Here is a 20190-nt window from a genome sequence, read left to right as displayed (position 1 = left end):
TTGGTGAAAGACCATGCTGGTGCAGAATGTTGATAGAAACTGAGTCAAAAGCCCCCTTAATATCCAAGAAGACTGATGCCATCTGCTCTTTGTTAGCATAGGCCATTTGGATTTCTGTAGAAAGCAACGCAAGGCAATCGTTCGTCCCTTTGCCTTTGCGGAAGCCAAATTGTGTATCTGACAGTAAGCCATTTGCTTCAACCCAATTGTCGAGGCGAAACATGATCATTTTCTCGAACAACTTCCGAATACAGGACAGCATTGCAATCGGCCGATACGAGTTGTGGTCGGAGGCTGGTTTTCCTGGTTTTTGGATGGCGATGACCTTCACTTGCCTCCATTCATAAGGGACAATGTTACCCTCAAGAAACTTGTTAAATAAATTCAACAGGCGCCTTTTTGCAGTGTCAGGCAGATTCTTCAGCAAGTTGAATTTGATTCTGTCTAACCCTGGGGCGTTATTGTTGCACGATAAGAGAGCAAGTGAGAACTCCACCATCGAAAACGGTGTTTCGTTCGCGGTATCGTGAGAAGACGCGGCGCGGTACGTTTTCTGTACCGGGACAGAGTCCGGACAGATCTTCTTGGCGAAAGCGAATATCCAACGGTTTGAATATTCCACGTTCTCGTTGGTACTATTATGATTACGCATACGTCGAGCCGTACCCCAAAGAGTGCTCATCGCTGTTTCTCTCGTTAACCCGTCGACGAACCGGCGCCAATAACTGCGTTTTTTGGCTTTCATTAGACTCTTCATTCGCCTTTCTAACGACGCGTACTGTTGATAGCTAGCGGGTAACCCGTCTTCCCGGAAAGCCTTATATGCAGTGGACTTTTCCGCGTACAGCTCTGAGCACTCTTTATCCCACCACAGGGTGGGAGACCGTCCATGGGTATTCGCGCTGGGTACTGGTTTAGTCTGAGCTTGATTCGCACTGTCGAGAATCAAGCCAGCCAAAAACCTGTACTCTTCCTCCGGAGGAAGTTCTTGAGTGGATTCGATTTTAACGGATATCGCGGTCGCGTAACTCTTCCAATCAATGTTCCGTGTGAGGTCATACGATACATTGATTGTTTCCGATGGTCTTGAACCGTTAGCAATTGAAATCACGATAGGCAAATGATCGCTACCGTGGGGATCAGGGATCACCTTCCACATGCAATCTAACTGTAGCGATGTCGAGCAAAGCGATAAATCCAACGCGCTTGCGCGTGCTGGTGGTGTAGGAATCCGCGTCATTTCTCCCGTGTTTAAGATGGTCATGTTGAAATTGTCGCAAAGATCTTGGATTAATGTTGATCTATTATCATCATGAAGACAGCCCCATACCGTACCGTGCGAGTTAAAGTCTCCCAGAACTAGCCGCGGTGCCGGTAAGGATTCCGTGATATTACAAAGCGTTCGGTGCCCTACCGAGGCTCTAGGAGGAATGTAGATGGAAGCAATGCAAAGGTCTTTACCTTTGATTAAAACTTGACAAGCGACAATTTCAATGCCTGGTGTCGAAGGGAGGTTAATTCAGTTGAAAGAATAGCACTTTTTGATCCCCAAAAGTACTCCTCCATAGGGGTTTTCTCGATCCAGACGAATTATATTAAAGTCGTGGAAGTTGAGATTTATATCGGAAGTTAACCAAGTTTCACATAATGCAAATGCATCGCAACTCAAATTATTTATTAAAATTTTGAAGGAATCAATTTTCGGGATGATACTTCTGCAATTCCACTGTAGAACAGTGATCAAATCCGTGACCTCGTTCGATGACTTAGCCATCGAAGGATACGATCGCTGCAAGGAGGGGCCATTTAGTAGTCAACTGCTTCAAAAATGTTTGCACTATAGGGAGAAAACGTATCAGAAGGCTTTTAAGAGGATCAGTAACATTGAAAGCTGTGAAAATTAAGTCCACTATGTCAGAAAATTTCATTAGTCCGCTACTGGACTGAGTATCTGTTTGAAAAAAGGGGACACTTGGGGTTTTGGATGTCCCTGGAAGTGGTGGGTACTCCTTGTTAGAATTAATATTTCCAAGTCCTGGAGCAAATTGCTTCGGCTTTTGTGCATCACTTCCGTTGGATCTATTGGTTGTAGATGGCGCACTCTGAGTGGACGACACCTTGGCACCCTTACGAGGCAATGTAGGGGAGGCTGGATTTCTCCTCTTCCTGGATTCCCCTGGGTTAACCAAAGATGTTCCCTCTCGTGGATCGTCAGATTCTTGCTCAACGTTAGCCAAACCAGCATAGGGATTTTCGGACAGGACAGATGGCGAAGCATTCTTTAGCATTTCTGCATAAGAACGCCTTGAGCGTTCCTTAAGGGAGCGCTTAATTTTATCCTCGCGCTGCTTGTACGCAGGACATGATTTAAGAGCATGTGAAGGGCCCCCGCAGCAAATACACTTTTCAGTTTCTTTGTCGCAAGAGTCATCCTCATGCTCTCCTTCGCATTTGCCGCATCGTTTCTTATTTCCACAATATGTGGCTGTGTGGCCCAACTGCTTGCAATTGCTGCAGCTCATGACCCGCGGTACAAACAGGCGAACTGGTAGGCGAACCCTGTCAAGGAGGATGTAGTTGGGAAGAGAGGACCCGGCGAATGTCACCCGAAGCGAGCCTGATAGAGAGTAGGTAGTCTTACCTCCCTCGGTATTTGCGGTATACAATTGTTTGCATTCTAAGATCTTAATCTGTTCAAGAGAGGGGTCCTTAAAGCAGCCAACCCCGTGCTCCAACAGTTCTTCGCATTTCAGGCCCGGTTCGGACACTACACCATCGATTTCACAGGCCACACAAGGCACGTAAGCTTTAAATTCCCGTGTAAAGCGCTCACAGCAAGCAATCGCGTTTGCCTGGCCGAGATCATTCACTAGAACACGTATCTTGTTTGCCCGAACACGTGTTATCTGAGCTACAGCCGGGTAATTAGCAGTCAGATCTCGAGAAAGTTTTAATATATTAACCGGTTTCTCTCCGGTCCGAAAATATACCACCCATGGCCCAGAGGAACCTTCTGGGTACTGCTTTATACGGGGAGCAATGCGAGTATTAGGGGGATCAGGGACTTCCATGATTACATCAGATGGTATTTCGCCCTCGGCCATTTAAGCACGAGGGCAGAGCGTTATATAAACGGGAATGTGTCTTATTATTTGATTACAAGGTAGAGTAAAAGTACGGAAAAGGAAAGAAAGCAAACGAGGAAAAAAAATAAAGCAAAACTTATCTGCAAACAACGTCGATTGTTCAGCACCAGCGAAAACAATGTACTGGATTTACTGTCGGCACCAGCAGAACGGCAGCTAACGAACGAACAAAGGATGACCTTGATTCACTAAAATTTACACACCGAACACCACTGTGAAATATAACGATCCGTTCCGTTCAAAGGTTGGGAGACGTATGATTTATCCAATTTGGATGCCAGGAGAGAAATCACTAACTGCTCTGAAATGCCTTGCATGTGCTGATCATGGAATTCCAAGGCGTCAACGTGGCGACTACATTCCTCAACGAGCTGTCTGAGATCCGAAGAAGTTTCTCTGCTCATTTTTCTCAAATTGAGAAGACCTCCTACATAAATATCGATGATCGTTCTTTTGTTTTCATACCGCTCTTCCAATAAATTCCATGCTGCTTGAAAGTTGTTCTCGTTTAAAATTTGATCGCTGAGAACACTTTCTGCCTTTTCTTTCAGTGTTTGCGTCAGATAGTATAGCCAAAGAGAATAGGAAAAGAGACGAATAGTGTGAAGCCAAAAATACCTTATTGAGCAGACCAATCGTGCAATGTAAATAAACATTACTCATGCCTGAGTTGGAGGAGATAAGTATTGTAAATCTATCAAAAAAAAATTTGAATTTTCGTCAGAATTTAGTGCAATCGTGATTGTAAGGTGCATTCTAGAGTCTATGTATGAGTAAAAACAAGTTTTAGAATTATTTCATCTCTTTGTTTCGAAATGCACATCGTTTGATATACAAATTCAACGATCGACAAAAGGTTTGTTTTCAAAATATAATAGGAGTCATTTAAAGTGCTGCCTTTGGAAACGGTTGCCAAATTCTAGTGTTGAAATCATCGTAAAGGGAGTGTTGCCGTTTTGACTGATTTTCACTCTGCGTCTCTTTCACTATTCTCTTTGAGTATAGCTTGGTTGCGTCTGACAGATAGGGATATTTTTGCATTAAATCTTGGAACAGCTGTTTGAAACGAAACCACTTTTCATACGTTCCATCAAAGGATGGAAGTGGGACATGCGGCAACCCGAGTGGCTGATTAACGACCAACTGCTGTGTCTGTCCTTCTGCTTCGGGAACAGCTAGCTTTGGTGGCATAGTAGTTTGTTGTGCAAGATGGTTGTCCAAAGCGGCACAAATCGAAACACGAAGCTCTTCGTACAGTAACTCAAAGGCAATGAAGTAGGTTTCTTGTTCCCCCCGTAGATCAGGAAACTCGATGTAAATCTCGTTCTGGATAATGTTGTACTCATCGTAGCAGGAATCAATTGGTAGCAAATATGTCTCCAAATGATGGACGGTTATTGCTTCTGCATTTGAGAGCGTTTCCCTTATTCGCTGCAACTTTGAGTTTACCGCTTGTCGCCTGAATTCGAACGCATTCATCTTCAGATCACTCACTTGCTGTTGTTTTTTCTGTTCTTTTTTCTTCTACTGTGCCGACACCGGCGAATGCAGCACTTTTTTCCACCACTTGTTTCTTCTTGCTGGTCAGCCATTTTGTAAATCGTTTTTCGTGATTTTCAATCACATACTACACTTTGCATTACCAGCTAGCTCTTGCTGGGTTTTACTAATTACTCTGCTGGACGGCTTTCTCGGAAGACGACGGCTTTTGCATATACAGGTCAATTTTCACGGAAATCGACGCTTCTTCTGTTTCCGTATCCTCGCCGTGAAGCGATACGTATTTACACAAAACTATGCTTTAGTTCGCGAAATTAATTGAATTTCTCAGAAAAATCGCTTGGTCACCGGCGACCGTTACCTCCGCGATATCCGGCTCGAAATTCGGAACAAAAATGTTTTACTTTCAACTCTGCAATAAAAAGAAACATGCCTGTTTCGCTTAGCGCTAAATTTCATTTTGTTTTTCTTGGTAAAGTTGGTAGTAACAAAAAATATAAAAATGCAGGTTTCTTCAAAGCGAGGGGTGAACTGATTTAGATTTAAGATTCGACACTCTGCTTTGTAAACGCTCGGAATTACATTCCCTATTGTTCCACTGCTTCGTCTCCTTTAGACCAGCATGTGCGTGATCATTCTCCACTACATCGATGATAATACGGCGGTAAATTTTAAAGACATTACAAGCTCTATCATCTATGATTTTGAAAACTCAGGCTACAATAGCATTACTAGTACTCGGATGGATATAAACTGGGACGAAAATTTTAGCAACAACGATGTGAATGATCCAGCGATTACTATTATTCTTACTTAATCGACCGTTATGTGCCAAAACGAACAATTAGCGCCAATCAACACCCTCGCTGATAATCAACCGAACCACGAATAAAAAGAGCAAAGCAAACGTGTCTTCTCCAGACACCTGCGAAATGTCGAGCGGGAAGTGAAATCAAATAGCGTTCTGCCTTTACCTGGTGCTACATCAGTTTAGTGCAAATAAGAGATACACTGATCGCATCTACTCTCGCTACTAGAATATTCATATCTAATTGGAAAGTGGTCCACATGTTTACGGTGCACAAAAAGGGAAACAAATTGAACATCGATAATTACCAGGGACTCGTGTTTGCGTGCCGCATCAAAACTATTCGAGTTGGTTGTTTTAGACCCTATTTTCTTTTACTGTAACAAGGATCTTGTCTAGTCCGGCAACGAACTCAAAAATGGCATTGAGCATGAAAACGTCTGGTACAATATCCCTTTATACCTCGAAGAGAATGATTCCCCATACAAAGTACCGTTCATCTGGAGTAATAATACACGCAGTATCAATTAAATTCAAAATTTTGATAGCACTAATCCAATACATGCTGGCCTATACATTTGTTTATAATTAAAATTAACAATTGCCGTGCTGTGCCACATTCTAGCACTTAACGCATTCAGCTGTTCTCATGCCAAAAACATGCACAACTCTTGTCACGTTTACTCGCTTTTAAAGCTCTCGCTACGTGTTCTTGCAATTTTGTTTAATGTTCGATCAGTCTATCAAGTATTAAGGAACCACACTCACGCTCTCTCCCATGACCTAGTCAGCGATTCGACCTGCAATATGAACACTTCTTCACTCCGGTGGTCTCACCGGTGCAACAGTCCGACTAGAACACCTTCCGGAACAATCGCCGAATACTTCCTCCACCGCCGCTGAACTTCCGCTCGCTCGAACTGGTGCTGCCGTTGAAGGAAATCGAAGTTTTCAACTTTCGATCGACGTGATCCGACGGAGTAGCGGACCCGTTTTCAACCGTTTCTATTTCGGGACTTTCGGATTTCGATTGGCGCTTGGTGAACTTATCTTGACTAGATGTTTTCTTCAGTTTGTACCACTCGTTTCCGCTGCTGGTAGTTGTCACGTTGGCATTGTGACTGCTCGCAACCGGAGACGGCACGTCGTAACTGCCCGAGTTATGTATATTGATGCTGATTTTAGCATTGCTGCTTCCATTACTACTGGTATTACTACTACTGGCACTGCTTACGTTTTGACTGGGTGTGGATTTTTTCCCAGAGGACTTCCGACTTGCACGGAGAAATGAGGGTTTAAAGAAAGCAGGTGATGAGAGCCGCCGTCCCTTGCCGGACTTGTTGGTCTGCTTGGAGTCGATGGATGATGATGAAGAAGTCATCCCATTCGTTTTGATAACTTCTGACGTGGAATCCGGGACGAATTCGTTGTACGAGAGATCGGAAGCTGTCGGTATAATGAACTCATCATTATCCTCCAGCATGGGTAGTTCGTCTATGCGGTTGTGTTCGTCTGGTTTGATCATCTCTGGCGTGAACCGCCTCGGTTCCGGTGCCGATTCGGTTCGTATTAGATCCGGTTTCGTTACCTTTCTAACCTCTGGAGGTTCAGCTGACGTTGCTCTCTTTGTCTTCCCATTAACACTTTGTTGCATGCAAGGGGTTGATATTTTCCTATGTTTGTTTCTACTTTTCTTGCGTTCCGCTTTTACAGTATCACCCCCTCCTTCGTCCTTAATGAGTAAGTTTTCATACGTCCCACTGATGTTCAAGGCTTCTTCGCTTGGGCGCTTCTTTTTCAGCGATCCCAAACTCTGACTTCCTCCAGTTATTCCATCGATTGACTTTCTTCGCAAAAGCTTCCCAATGATTGGTTTTCCACTGGAAACCTGAGCAAGTTCCTTATCGATAAGATCACGTTCGAGCTCACTGGGTCGCACTCGACCGCTTCTCACCATCACCCAGCATATCACAATATGTACGACAAAAACTGTACCAAACACAATAGTGATGTTTTGCCAGCTCAACAAGCTATCGCGGAAGGTGAAAAAATCTTCCCGCAAACGATTATTTTCCTCGCGAAGCGACGCTTCACTCTCCCGGATGCGACGGTTTTGTTCCTCTATTTCATGCAACGTTTTGGCATACGAATGTTGCAGTTCCTCCACCTGTTTGCGGTAGCGGCGGCTTAGTTCCTCCAGATACTGCCCCGAAAGGCTCATGTTGCGCTCCAGTGCCTGAAAAGTGGAAATGATGAATATGGTGGACAATCTTTAAACTATTTCAAATCGTTTCGACTTCGTCTCTTCAGAATCCGACACTAACTTAGTGACAGGACTAAGCTGCTTATAATCGCAGGTCAGTCCCATGTTGATAGCGAATCCCATAGAACAAGCGATTGAGTTGCGATTATGGGGAGAAAGCTAGCAGTAAGCAGATTGACGTTAGCTGCAAAGACGCAAACACCTAGTTAAGCGTGATGTCCCGCAAGAGCTGATGAGAAACAAATGAAGTCGAAATTGTTTTTAGCTTGAAATGTTCTCATCAGCTTAAACAGAACTGCTTCTCTTGCGGGACATCACGCTTGACTAGGTGTTTGCTCGTGGCTCCGTCTTTAGAGCTAGCATCAATCCAGCGCTAGATTAGTTCCATCACTAAGTAAATGTCGGATTCTGATGAGACGAAGTCGAAACGCTAATTGGATTATAGGTTTTGTGCCCTTCACGCACAAATTTGGTTATATTCAAATACCCACCTTGATTCGATTCGACAGTCGCAGAAAGACACTTTCCGGTTGACCCTTCTGTGATGCGGGTGATCCAGAGGGGGAAGGTGTCGTAGACGTTGTACTGGTAATAGTCGGAATGTTCGTGCCACTTCCTCCAACCACTGTACCGTCCAAATGAGGTTGTTCGGCCAACAGTAAATTGTCGATATCTTCCAGATTGCCACCGTTGGTAAGAATTTCATCCTTTTCCTTGTCCTGTTGTGAGAAGTCTCCCGCATGGACAGGCGGAGCAGGTGAGGGTATCTCTTCGTGCTTTTGATGGTCCACAACTGGAGCATCCGTAGTCGTCCCTTCGTTAATGTTGAAAATATTAACATCCTCCTGTGCTGCTGGTTTTTGCTGGTCCTCTTGTGCTCCTGGAGCGGCTGCGTGAGAGTCTTCTTTCATCACAGTATTTACAGAAGGATCCACTACTAATGCAGGTTGTTCAATTTCTACGTTTCGTGAATCTTCACTGGTTTGAGGCTGACTCAACAGTGAATCTTGTTCGACAGATGAACGTTCAAAATCTTCAATATCAGTAGAATTTTCTATACCTCTAATCTCGATCAAACCTCTCTCAAACGCTCGTATGTTACAAAATCCTGCCAGAAGCTCAACAGGCAACCAACTCAAAATACTTCTATTCAAGTTCCAGCTTTCAACATCCTCACCTTTATTTAGACTAAACCCTAATATATTGGCACATAGTAAATGCTGAGATTCGTTGAACGACGAACTGATTAGTTCGATACTTAGCAGATTATCCAGAAGATTGTGCTTACAATTCATCATCTGCTGTAGACGTGTTCGGAGATCAAGTGAACAACTTTCACACATAGGTTGGTAGGCTAACGACCAGCAGCGATTTCGAGAGTGCTGCGGAATGGTCGCCATATCATTTAGCTCATTAGCTTCAAAGTGAATGCTACGATTAGTATCATTTATCACTTCACCCTCGGTACTGTGACTGGTTTTATTCTCCTGATTATTATCTTCGTTGGATTTCCCCAATGCTTCGGCAGCCTTTTTAACAATACTCATGACCGCCTCTCCTGCAGATTTGAGGATATTCTCCGTCTTTTTCACCTTGTTGCCTGTTGAATCCAGGCCTTCCTCTTGTTGACTGTTATCAACCAGAATTTCTCCTTCCAACTGTATGCTAGAAGCCACAAGCTCATCCTCGTCGCCGTCGTCTCCCAAAGAAGGAGTATTATCCGTTTCGAACGCTTCAAACTCTGACGTTCCATAGACTCGAAACAACGATACCGGACAGTAATGTTCCGAATTGTAGTGAGAATGAATCTCCACGCGAACAAACTTCCCGTACAGATGTGGATGAAGATTAAAACTTTGGACATCGCGTTCGTCCTTCGCTGTAAACTGTCCAACATTTGACCAATCCCTAGAGGGAAACCGATTGGTAACCGAAATAGAAAAATCTTTCGGGGACGATGAGAACAACTCAAAATTGGCCATTTCTATTCGTTCAGCCTGAATCGGTTCGCACAGCTCGACTACAAACCAAATCTTGCTGGTGCAAGGATTCAGCAGATATTCGTCCTTGTGTGAGGTAAGCACCGATCCAGTACTCTGTGCTTCCGCATTGGAAGCTATTATCTTCGCTCCACAATCCGGGGCAGCATAATTTTTCGCTCGCAGTTTTAGAGGAGGCATTTTGCTGCCCGAAGGTTTCATGTTGCGCTTCATCGCCGAAGCGTTTACATTTTCGCCCAGCTTTTTCTCCGCATCAGCCATCTGCTTTTGGGCCCACTCGGAGAACACTGGCATCGGGTTTTCTTCCGTCAGGTTCACCTCCGAACCCTGCTGTGAGTCATCGGTGATGTTTTGAACTGTAGTGTGCTCGAAGTCTTCGTCAGAAGCTTGTTCTGCTGGATCGGGCGCAAAGTATGCTTCTCCTCCTCCTCCTCCTCCAGAATCATTGATTTTTGCCTCCAACTGTTCATATTGCTCAGGATCCGTCCGCATGGGAATCAATGTGGGCTCCAACTGTTCCAAAGGTTGAGTCAGGTCAGCTTCTGCCTGTTCCACATTCACTTCATCGATTGTGCTTGGATCGACCAACTGATGGCTGATGTTCTTCAGTGTAGCTTCAATGTTTTCCTCCAGCTTTGATTCAATATTGAGTTCGTTGTTTTGGTGGTCAACCAGAGTGACAACCGACGGTGGACCAGGGATGTTTTGTAAACTGTAAGAGAGAAAACATAATTAATTAGCGAATTAGGCAAGATAAAATAGTGAATATTTTTGAAAAGATCACACTTGTCGTTTAAACAGCTACAAAAAGACCGTTGAGGAGATTGTCAATCACATATCAGTCACAAGATTAGTCTGGGTGTAAAGTAATTGTGCAAATATAGACAGAGTCATTGTTTTTCTTTCTAATTCATTTATTTTACACGACGCCACGCAAAGTTCCATGATTGCATTTGTATTTAGTGCTTCTGATCTTATAGCACTTTTGTTTTTACATTATAAGTACGGCGCTGTAGTATGAGAAAGAGAACCAAAATTGTAGGTACCTCACCGAGGTATGATGTACTACGTATATTCAAAAACGAAAACATCCAATTCACAACACACTTGTTGCAGTATCCACCCTGAGTGTAGTCCAACTTTCGCAGACGTGCACCTTCCAATTAGGTAACTCAATCCCATTCAAGTTAAAGTAGGCGAGAATCCCACGCGGTATGCTGAAATGCGTGATCGAACAAACACGTTCTTGACCGTCGTTAACATTTGGGTACTGGCCGACAATTTCAAACCTTTCACGCGCAGTTGAACGTGAACGGAAATGTGTTGCAACACGTGCATTGGCCTGTCTGGGGCGGAAGCGTGGTGGAGTTGATAGGTTTCATGTTTCAAAATCATGAGCGTAAAAGCGTTGTTTTGTAGTGGATTAGCCGAGAGGGTGTCAGGTGCTGATAGCTTTCTTACAATATTGGATTTCCGTTTCTGACTTCCACACTTTTCTCAGAACAGCGCAATTTGCCTGAAACAGAATTACTATGGCTTGCTTTTCTAATTGCAACCAAATACCTTATATGTAAATGGTAATGCCTAAAGATATCCTTATCGGTCGAGAAATCGAATCAATATATTCTAAATCGAATGCCATCAACTTTCGCAACCATCTCTCCTACGTTAACCTAATCTCTCGTTATAAATTTGTTATCTCCCCTAGTATCCGAACCTGCAAAAACTGTACCGAAGTTCAGCAAAAAATGCCAAATCACTGCTGATATCTTTTGTCAATCTACCAGTATCTACCTTTTTTTTTATTAAATCACCTACATAGTTGCAAGTGAAGATAGCCGGTTCAAAACACTGTTTTTACGTTATACAATCCGCTTAACGATTTGCCGTAGGGGCGTGCGTGTTTCCTAACCCTTAGAAGGTGCTCTCGAATGTTAACGTTAAAAGAGCTTGTCTATCGTGCCCGATCAAAGTGAATTCCATTTCCCAGTATCTTTTGTCATAAAAATACAGAAATTTGTATCATTTTATGTATAACTGCAAGAATGATATTTCTGCTTGTTATTGAATGAAATAATGTGGGAAAATGTGAAAACACGACAGAAGAGGGTAGTACTTAATGAGGTACTGGAAATGTTTCAAAATGTTGGAGGAGATTACCAAAACCCAAGCTCGGCTATAGCCACTTTTGAAATATTCTAAATGGATTCAAATTCTCGGAAAAATACGAGCGTAAATAGACTTCACTTCACTTCAAGACTAAAAACTTGTTCTTGTATGTTCCATTTTATAATTCAAATTAATAATCCATTATTTTAATTATAGTGTAATTTAATCTTATTACAGTGGTATCAAATGGAAGACATCTGCCTTAAGAAGCATACTTCTTACTGTGCCCTGTGAACGCACATCCACATATTTCTCGCTCAACAACCGAGCGACGAATGAGACACAAAACTACATGCGAGGCTTGTCTAACTTCCCAATACTAAATTAGGTCTCGTAGGTGCTCCATATTTACGACTCTGCTCGAAATAGACGGGAAAAAATCGTTCTACCGATACATTTTCGAAATTGGTAAACATTTTTCCAACTGATTAGTGTAATCAGAAAATACATACGTTCAGCATAATTAAAAGTTACCAACGTTCAAAACCTTGCACTCCTGCTTTCTCCGATATTTTGAAAAGGAGCCCCTATATTGAAAAGTGAGTCGTTGTTACGAAAAAAATGCTTGTATTCCAACATCGGACACACAGAAAGAAAAATGTTGGTAAAAATAAGAGTTTTTCACTCTTAGCAAAAAATAACCAACGCATACTCTTAGTTTAAAAATAAAACTTTTGTTTTGAGTACTATTCTTCATTTGCTTAAAAGGAAAACTTTTACTTTGATTATTATTCTTGATTAATTCAAAAGTTTTACTTTCAACCTAATAGTTGGCGTTGGTTGTTTTTTGCTAAGAGCGGAACACTCTTACTTTTACCAATATTTTTTTTCTGTGTGTATCTAAGTAGTCATCAGTTGGACAATGTTACCCAAAAAACTCCATTCCTCATAATGAAGCATGCAATGGTACGTAGTACGTGCAGAGGTAGGACTCACTAGACCGGAGTTTGGTAGCTCTGGTTTAGAACATTCCAAGTTTAAAGAGTCTCATTGGCAGGGATCATCGTCAAAGCCCAGAGAAGCTAAATGATTGGATATGATTTTTTTTCGAGAGTTGTTCTACTGGAGCTATAGAGCTAGGTTCTCAGAAGGGCTCTCCGTCAGAACCACTTACTACAATTTGCAGACGAGACAGGCGAATGGCGCCCACTAAAACACTGCTTTAGGGCAATTGTAGCGGGCTGGGATTCAGAATGTTATATTCATTGTACGGTTCAGGTATGTGCGGGCGTAGGGATTTCGCGATTGCGTGTATCATCGCGAAGAACTCGAGCATTTGTACGTTAACGTGTTCGATCGCGTGTGCGTTTGTATGTCGCATGTGGTAACGTGTATGTAACTTCGCGTGTATACATTCTATTTTATAACCGTGTGCCTTTCGCATATTCGCGTGTTCTTGGATAATCGCGCGCGGACCAAGAATCTAATATTTTGTTTTTTGTGTACGGCTAAGATGCTAAAAGAGAGTGAGATCTTCCATATCACTAGAGTTCCCGGTGATGTCGCCATGGAACGTGTTGTCTAGTCGATATGAGCTTTATTTTTTGATTGGTCCTACTGAATGTATCGACCTAAGTTATTGGGACAGAGAGTAATGGTTTCCGGACGTGACCGATCATTAGCACACGAAATCGGACGTCTGTAGGTTCGCGTTTGAGATAGCGTTTGAAACTTCGTAAGTGCTAAAACGTTCTCCTTATTACCGGGGTGTTATTAGGTTTGCGCTATCGCGAACGTAGGTGTGCGTTGTTCATCGCGAAGGGCTTAAGCGTTCGTATGTTAACGTGTTTCTCACGTGTGCTCGCGTTCATGTGACTTCGCGTGTGCAAGACTGGATTTTGTAATCGTGTGGCCATTATACATTATACTACATACGCGTGTGTTCTTGGATGGTCACGCGGTCATTCTGATAGTTTTCGGTGTACAATTCACATTCTGACAGGGAGTAAGTAACCCCATATCACTAGAGTCCTCGGTCATGTCGCCATGTAACGTGGTGCTCAGTGGATATGAGAGCTTTCCTTTTTTCAAATGATCCAATTGAAGGCATGGACCTAGTCTGCTGATATCAAGGATAGAAACATCCGGAAGTTACCGATTAATGATCGTGCGACCGCGGGAGTTTTTAGGTTCACGCTTGAGACCACGTGCTTAATTTTTAGTGTATGGTAAAGATGGTAGAAGAGAATCAGTTTCCCCATATCACTAGCGTTCCAAGTCATGTCGCCATGGAGCGTGTTGTCTAGTGAACATGAGCGTCATTTTTGGTTGGTTCATCTGGAAGTATTAGTCTAGGCTGCTAGGACCGCGGTTGGACTTCCGTAAGTGGCCGTTCCAAGATCACGCGAGCGGTGGATTAATATTTGAGACCGCGTTTTGTAAATTTATAGGTGTAACGTTTACTTAACTACCGGGGTGTTCTAATGTTGGCAAAATCGCGGTCGTATGTGTAGAGGATTGCAATTGCATGGTCGCGTTTGTGACCAGGTTTGTGTTATCGCGAAGGACACGAGCGTTTGTACGGTTGTTCCTATATGAATATATAGAGTATAGTATAGTATAGTATAGAGTATACCAATAAAAGGAATCATAACATGCCGAATAAAAAAAAAAAGATGCAGAGTATGATTAGAAGTGCATATTTTGGTATACATGAATAATGGAAAAGCAAACTAATAGATGTACAAAAGAACAGATTAATGAAATTGAGTATAAAAACACATGTAACATAAAATCAAACTACTTTAACTCGTGCAAATGTTGTTTATTTGCTATTAATGACAATTGCATTCTGTTAGACTTTCACCATGCTATGCTGACCGGGAATGGATGATTCACGTGCGTCGGTAAATTAATTGTACCTTAATTGATCCAATCCAACCTTCCCGAATGAATAGAATCGAATGCACAAATTGAATACCGGAAAGATTACCCACTATTCTATCATATACTATCATATAACTGGCGTTCTGCATCCATTCCCTGAGCCAACTGTCACAAATATTCAGACGAACACATAAACAGATAGACATACGACTAGCACATAACAATTGTACACTAGTACCAACAACTACAATTACTACAATACGACAACTAATAGATTTCTATTGATGTATTTATTAAATTAATTTAATGACGAAGTCGGCCGATAAATTGACATACAATGGCCCCCACTGTGAGCTCCTCCACCAATACTGCCATTTAGCTGTGGAATAATGCCATCAAACACAGCCCACAGCACGTCGACCCGCCAGCCGGTCACGTCAGCGCGCACAGGCTACTGGTTGAGCGTTAGTATGGGTTGGCGCAGAGTGTGAAAAAAACCTGAAACATAAAAAAGACCCATAAGCCCTCTCGGTCTCCTCGATGCGCCACTATCGAGGCGTAATGCAATAACCATCTTAAAGCAATTGTCTGTCAGAGGTTCTGTAGCACTTATGCTTGATGATGTTTGCAATACCGTCAAACCCCTCAACCTAGGGGAGGGATATATTAAATTAATTATTAAATTAATTTAATTAGTATATGCACGATGACGAATTCGACCGATGAATGGACGCACAATGAATCCCACTGTGAGCCCCGTTCACGAATACCACCATCAAATTGTGTCAATGCACGACGACCCGCCCGTCGGCCACATCACCGCGCACAGACCAGTGGTTGAGCGTTTGTATGCGCAGGTGCAGAGTATGAAGAAACATAGAACATAAAAAAAGACGCATAAGCCCTCTCGGTCTCCTCGATGCACCACTATCGAGGCGTAATGCAATAACCATCTTAAAGCAGTTGTTCTTTAGCGCTGATGCACGCAATATGCCTGATGATGTTTGCAATACCGTCAAACCCTTCAACCTTGGGGAGGGAAGAAAATGTTGAGACAACTTGATGTGAAAATCTTGTTTAGAAGATATTATGTAGAAGACTTTGCAACGAAACGCTCTGAAACAGTGGCGGATCCAGGGGGAGGGTCTTGGGGGTTGGACCCCTAACTTTCCTGAAGACATCACCAGCCTAAAATACAACACCGGCGAGATATTAACTTTTGGCCAGCTTTTCTAAGATCTGGACCAAATTAGGGGGGGGGGGTGAGAAATGGCAGATGATGGTTATTGTCGTGACGTTATATTTATAGGTATATTACGCGATATATTTATTTGTTTACACCCTTTTTATAAATAACGCAACTAGTAATTGTTGCGTCATGATCAGTATATAACCCAAATCTTGCAAAAGAAGCCAAATTTTCGCTAGAACTTTGGGATTCAAAAATACAATTGCTCTCAGTGATGCCACTAGTATAATTATATGAGAAATATTTTATCTCACTACTAGGTGGATCACTTGATGATCTAAGAATTAATATACCCTTCAACATCTACCTCACGGTTGAACGCAACGCATAATCCTAGGGATAAATACAAGAACTCTAGAAAAAAATCCACTATGAAGACAATTTTCACATCATTTTGTCTTTGAAGAAAACTGACGTGTTAATTTTTTCAAAAAAATATTTTATGTATTGTTGAGGTAATTCAGAAAATATTTTCAGAATCGACCTCCTTAAATCACTTAGAGGTGTTCCCATACCCCGATATTCAAAATCGGTTGAGCTCAGTCCCTAAAACGCCAGTAAAGCAATACTACGTATGTAACGGTCTCATTTATAGTTGGTGGAAATTGGAAAGCGAGGAATAAAAATACAAAATGTTTAATATCTCCACCGCTCGTGAAATGATTTTGACTATCTATAGCTTGTTAGAAAGGTATTTTTATAAGCTTTTTATTTCGCTTTGTTGGAAAGTTGATTGCATAAAAATAGCGTGTTTTGACAAAATCACCCATATCTCAGAATGTAAACTATTTTTTGAAAACTCGTAGCTAGTTACCGTCTTCGACAAAGTTGTTAACCATGATTTGAACTATAGTTTTGTAAAGCTGGTTTTTCATATTCAGTGAAATAGCGATTTTTATTTACGTAAATGCAAAATAATTGATTTCCCCATATAAAATCCCATACAAACTTTGGACGCAATGCGCAAACCCGAGAAGCAACCGACCGCTCTCAAACTTTGCACAGGCATGTGGGACCACAAAAGGAACTCAAAAAGTGCTGTGCTGAAAAATGTCATATTCGAGCCACTCTAGTGTACGTACATACATTGTCCCAATTTGCCGAGCTGAGTCAATTGGTATATGACACTCGGCCTTCCGAGCCTCGTTTCAAAGTTTGAGCAAATTCTATACATTTCTGTGGTAAGAAATGTAAAACCGCTTATGAACATTTGTTTTAAAAGTGCACAACTTTAAAAACTGAAGGAAATACGAAAACCATGACAAAGTTCCTGAAATTTTGAATAATAAACCTCGCATTCATGAAACTATTTATGTTCCAAAAAAACTAGTTCTCGTCGAATATATATGGCGTTAAATTCGACTGTTTGGCAGGGTAACTGTGGTTTTCCCTGGACATGTTCAGTTTTTGTTGTGATCCTCGTTCACAATTAGGGAATACACAGACGACAGTTAAACGATGTTCATGATTGCAGCAACTTATTCGCATTTTTTTGTGATTTCTGATCAAGTTATCATGACATTTTATTTAAGAGCTTACTATCGGATTCTTCTGTCAGAGTAGCATGGGTTATGTTAATGATTGCAGGATTTCAGTCACGAATTTCGTAATTTTCATTCCATGATATTTCAGTCATGAGTAGAGTAGTATGGTTTCAGGACACTAATCACGATTTTTGTGTGAGTAATGTGATCTATATTCATGATTGTAGGATCTTTGTCACGATTTTCATAATTTCTATTCACGTTTTTGTGATATTTTAGTCACGAGCAGAGTGATTTATGTTCACGAATTCAGGATCTTAGATACGATTTTTGATATTTTAATCACGAGTAAATGTGTTAATCATGATTTCAGGATCTTAGTCACGATTTTCGTATATTTTTTCGCGTTATCTTGATATTTTAGTAACGAGTAGAGTAATTTATGTTCATGATTTCAGGATCTTAGGCACGATTTCTGATATTTTTGACACGAACAGCATGATTTATGTTCTTAATTTTACGATCATAGTAACGATTTTCGTAATTTATATATACGTTGTCATGATATTTTATTCTAGAGCTTACTTTCTAATTTGACACGTGGAGTGATGTGACTGATGTTCATGACATCAGCAGTTTTATTATGTTTTTCGCAATTTCTCTTCGCCTTACCGCGATCGGGATAATTAACGGGATCTTGTTTCATGAACTATATCACAAACATGATTTGTGGCTCTATATTTTTAGTAGTCAGCGCAGTTTTCTGTTTCTGACAAGACATCACACTGAACCTTATCAAATGAATAACGATGTTCTAGGTCGTAAGAGTTTTCTTATATCTACTGTTTGTGTCTCTTGCTGGTCGCTAGCAGCTGGACATATGACATTTCATGAAATAGCGCATGAAACAAAAATTATTCTATGCATAATACTCTTGATTTTGTGAAATAGTTCCCGTGAAAATTTCATGAGCATGTTGCATGGAATTAGGGATATTTTCTAATATCACAAGCACGCGAGAAAGATCCTAGGTCAAGTACTAGGAATCATGAACTAGTTCACGAACCCATGAATAATATTCAATATTGAGGCAAAAACTAACTCAGGTCTGGAAATCACGTTGGGCTCTAAACTGAAGTATATTTCTGGTTCGACAACATCACCTACCTAATGCACGAATGGTCAGCCGTGACAATGACCTAATGCACGAATGGTCAGTCGTGACAAATGGGTCATTAAGCTATATATAGTTTTCCGTTCCATTCGATAAATTTTAGGTCCAATATACATAATATAACATTATTTCAAAAAAAAATTCCGTTGTAATACGTAAAAACGATTTTTTTGTTTTTTAAAATAAATCTTATGTAAACTTGGAAACCATACATAGGAAAACTGCGGTTGTTTACATCTGATCTATCAGGACAACACCCAAAATGAAAAAAAAAACTATATGCAATGCATGGTGTTTATGTCAAACAAAAATAACCCTGCGGGAAAACCGAGGAAACATGCCTTAATTTTTTCTGACAGGGCATCATTTGTCGTGAAATTCGATATGTCAAATCCTTCCTATAGTATCAAATCCAGACTGTCAACATATTTCTTTATTTTAAATTTTAATATTATTTTTACGTTTCCTGAGTTGGAAAAAAACATTGTTGCAATCACAAAAATCAGCTTTATCGATGTAAGTAATAAAAAACGACTTTTTTCTCATTTAATGACCCAATTGTACTAGTAATCATGAACTAGTTTACGAATACATGAATAATATTTGATAATTTCATGACCTGTTTCACGAGTACAAATGGTATGTCGTGACTTTCAGTTCATGAATGCATGAATAATATTCAATGATTTTGTGAACAATTTCACTACTATGAATGGTAAATCGTTTCTATTGTACTAGAAATACTAGAAATCATGAACCAGTTCACGAATACATGAATCATATTATATGATTTGGTGAAATATTTAACGAGCACGAATGGTAAATCGTGACTAGTATACCAGGAATCATGAACCAGTTCTCGAATGCATGAATAATATATCATGATTTCGTGAACTATTTCACGACCACGAATGATAGGTCGGGACCATTATACAAGGAATCTTGAACCAGTTCACGAATACATGAATATTTGCTGATTTTGTGAACTATTTCTCGAGCACGGATATTGGATCGTGACTAACATATTATAAATCATGAATTAGTTCATGAGGATTGTATGAATTCATGAACAAAAATCCAAGTTTCGTAAAAGAGTTCACGGGAAAGTAACCAGCCTGTTTTGATTTTGTGAACTAATGTTCCTAAATCCATGAATAACAACGTAAGTCAACCTCTAGTTTTATGAATAATGTCCCTAAAGTTGCGAACTAGCTCACGTACAGAAAATCGATTTGGTAATGACATGGTGGGAAACATGACTTAGGTTCACAAAACGAAAACAAATAAAAGCATTACGCGGGCGTTACTGATGAGAAATTGAAAATAAGCCATGATTTTTGTTCATGGTCCTGTTTCCGTAACGTAAAAACGCGGTTGTTCCAGAATTCATGGCACTTTATTCACTATTTTGGGAACAATTTTTTTTCGTGCATACAAAATTACGCTCTTCATTTCATTGATTATTTAAAAACGTAAACAAATGCACAAAGACATCGATCCTGACGTACTAGATACAAACAAACCATTTTCTATTATTTTACTTTTACTTTTCGAAAAACAATATGCGGTCT

At 41.0% G+C, this 20190-nt stretch overlaps 1 protein-coding gene across 5 annotated transcripts in view; it reads right to left on the bottom strand.

Annotated features, from left to right (window-relative positions):
- Window positions 1-5563: 5563 nt before the first annotated feature.
- The window catches only part of LOC131682459 (SUN domain-containing ossification factor), a 74457-nt gene continuing 59830 nt past the window's right edge, over window positions 5564-20190 (bottom strand). For 4 of the 5 annotated variants that reach the window (XM_058963936.1, XM_058963938.1, XM_058963937.1 and 1 more), the window contains exons 3-4: window positions 8209-10429; window positions 5565-7690 (exon numbers count right to left, since the gene is read on the bottom strand). In XM_058963936.1, the coding sequence (XP_058819919.1) occupies window positions 6308-7690; window positions 8209-10429 (3604 nt within the window). In that variant the 3' untranslated portion in view covers window positions 5565-6307. Of the gene's footprint in view, window positions 7691-8208; window positions 10430-20190 lie in introns of all 5 variants that reach the window. The other variant, XM_058963934.1, reaches the window with a different exon arrangement.

Source organism: Topomyia yanbarensis, chromosome 2 (assembly GCF_030247195.1).
Source record: "Topomyia yanbarensis strain Yona2022 chromosome 2, ASM3024719v1, whole genome shotgun sequence".
NCBI classification, from domain to species: domain Eukaryota; kingdom Metazoa; phylum Arthropoda; class Insecta; order Diptera; family Culicidae; genus Topomyia; species Topomyia yanbarensis.
Note: the sequence above shows the minus strand (reverse complement) of the source record. Positions and strands in the feature narration are given on the sequence as shown.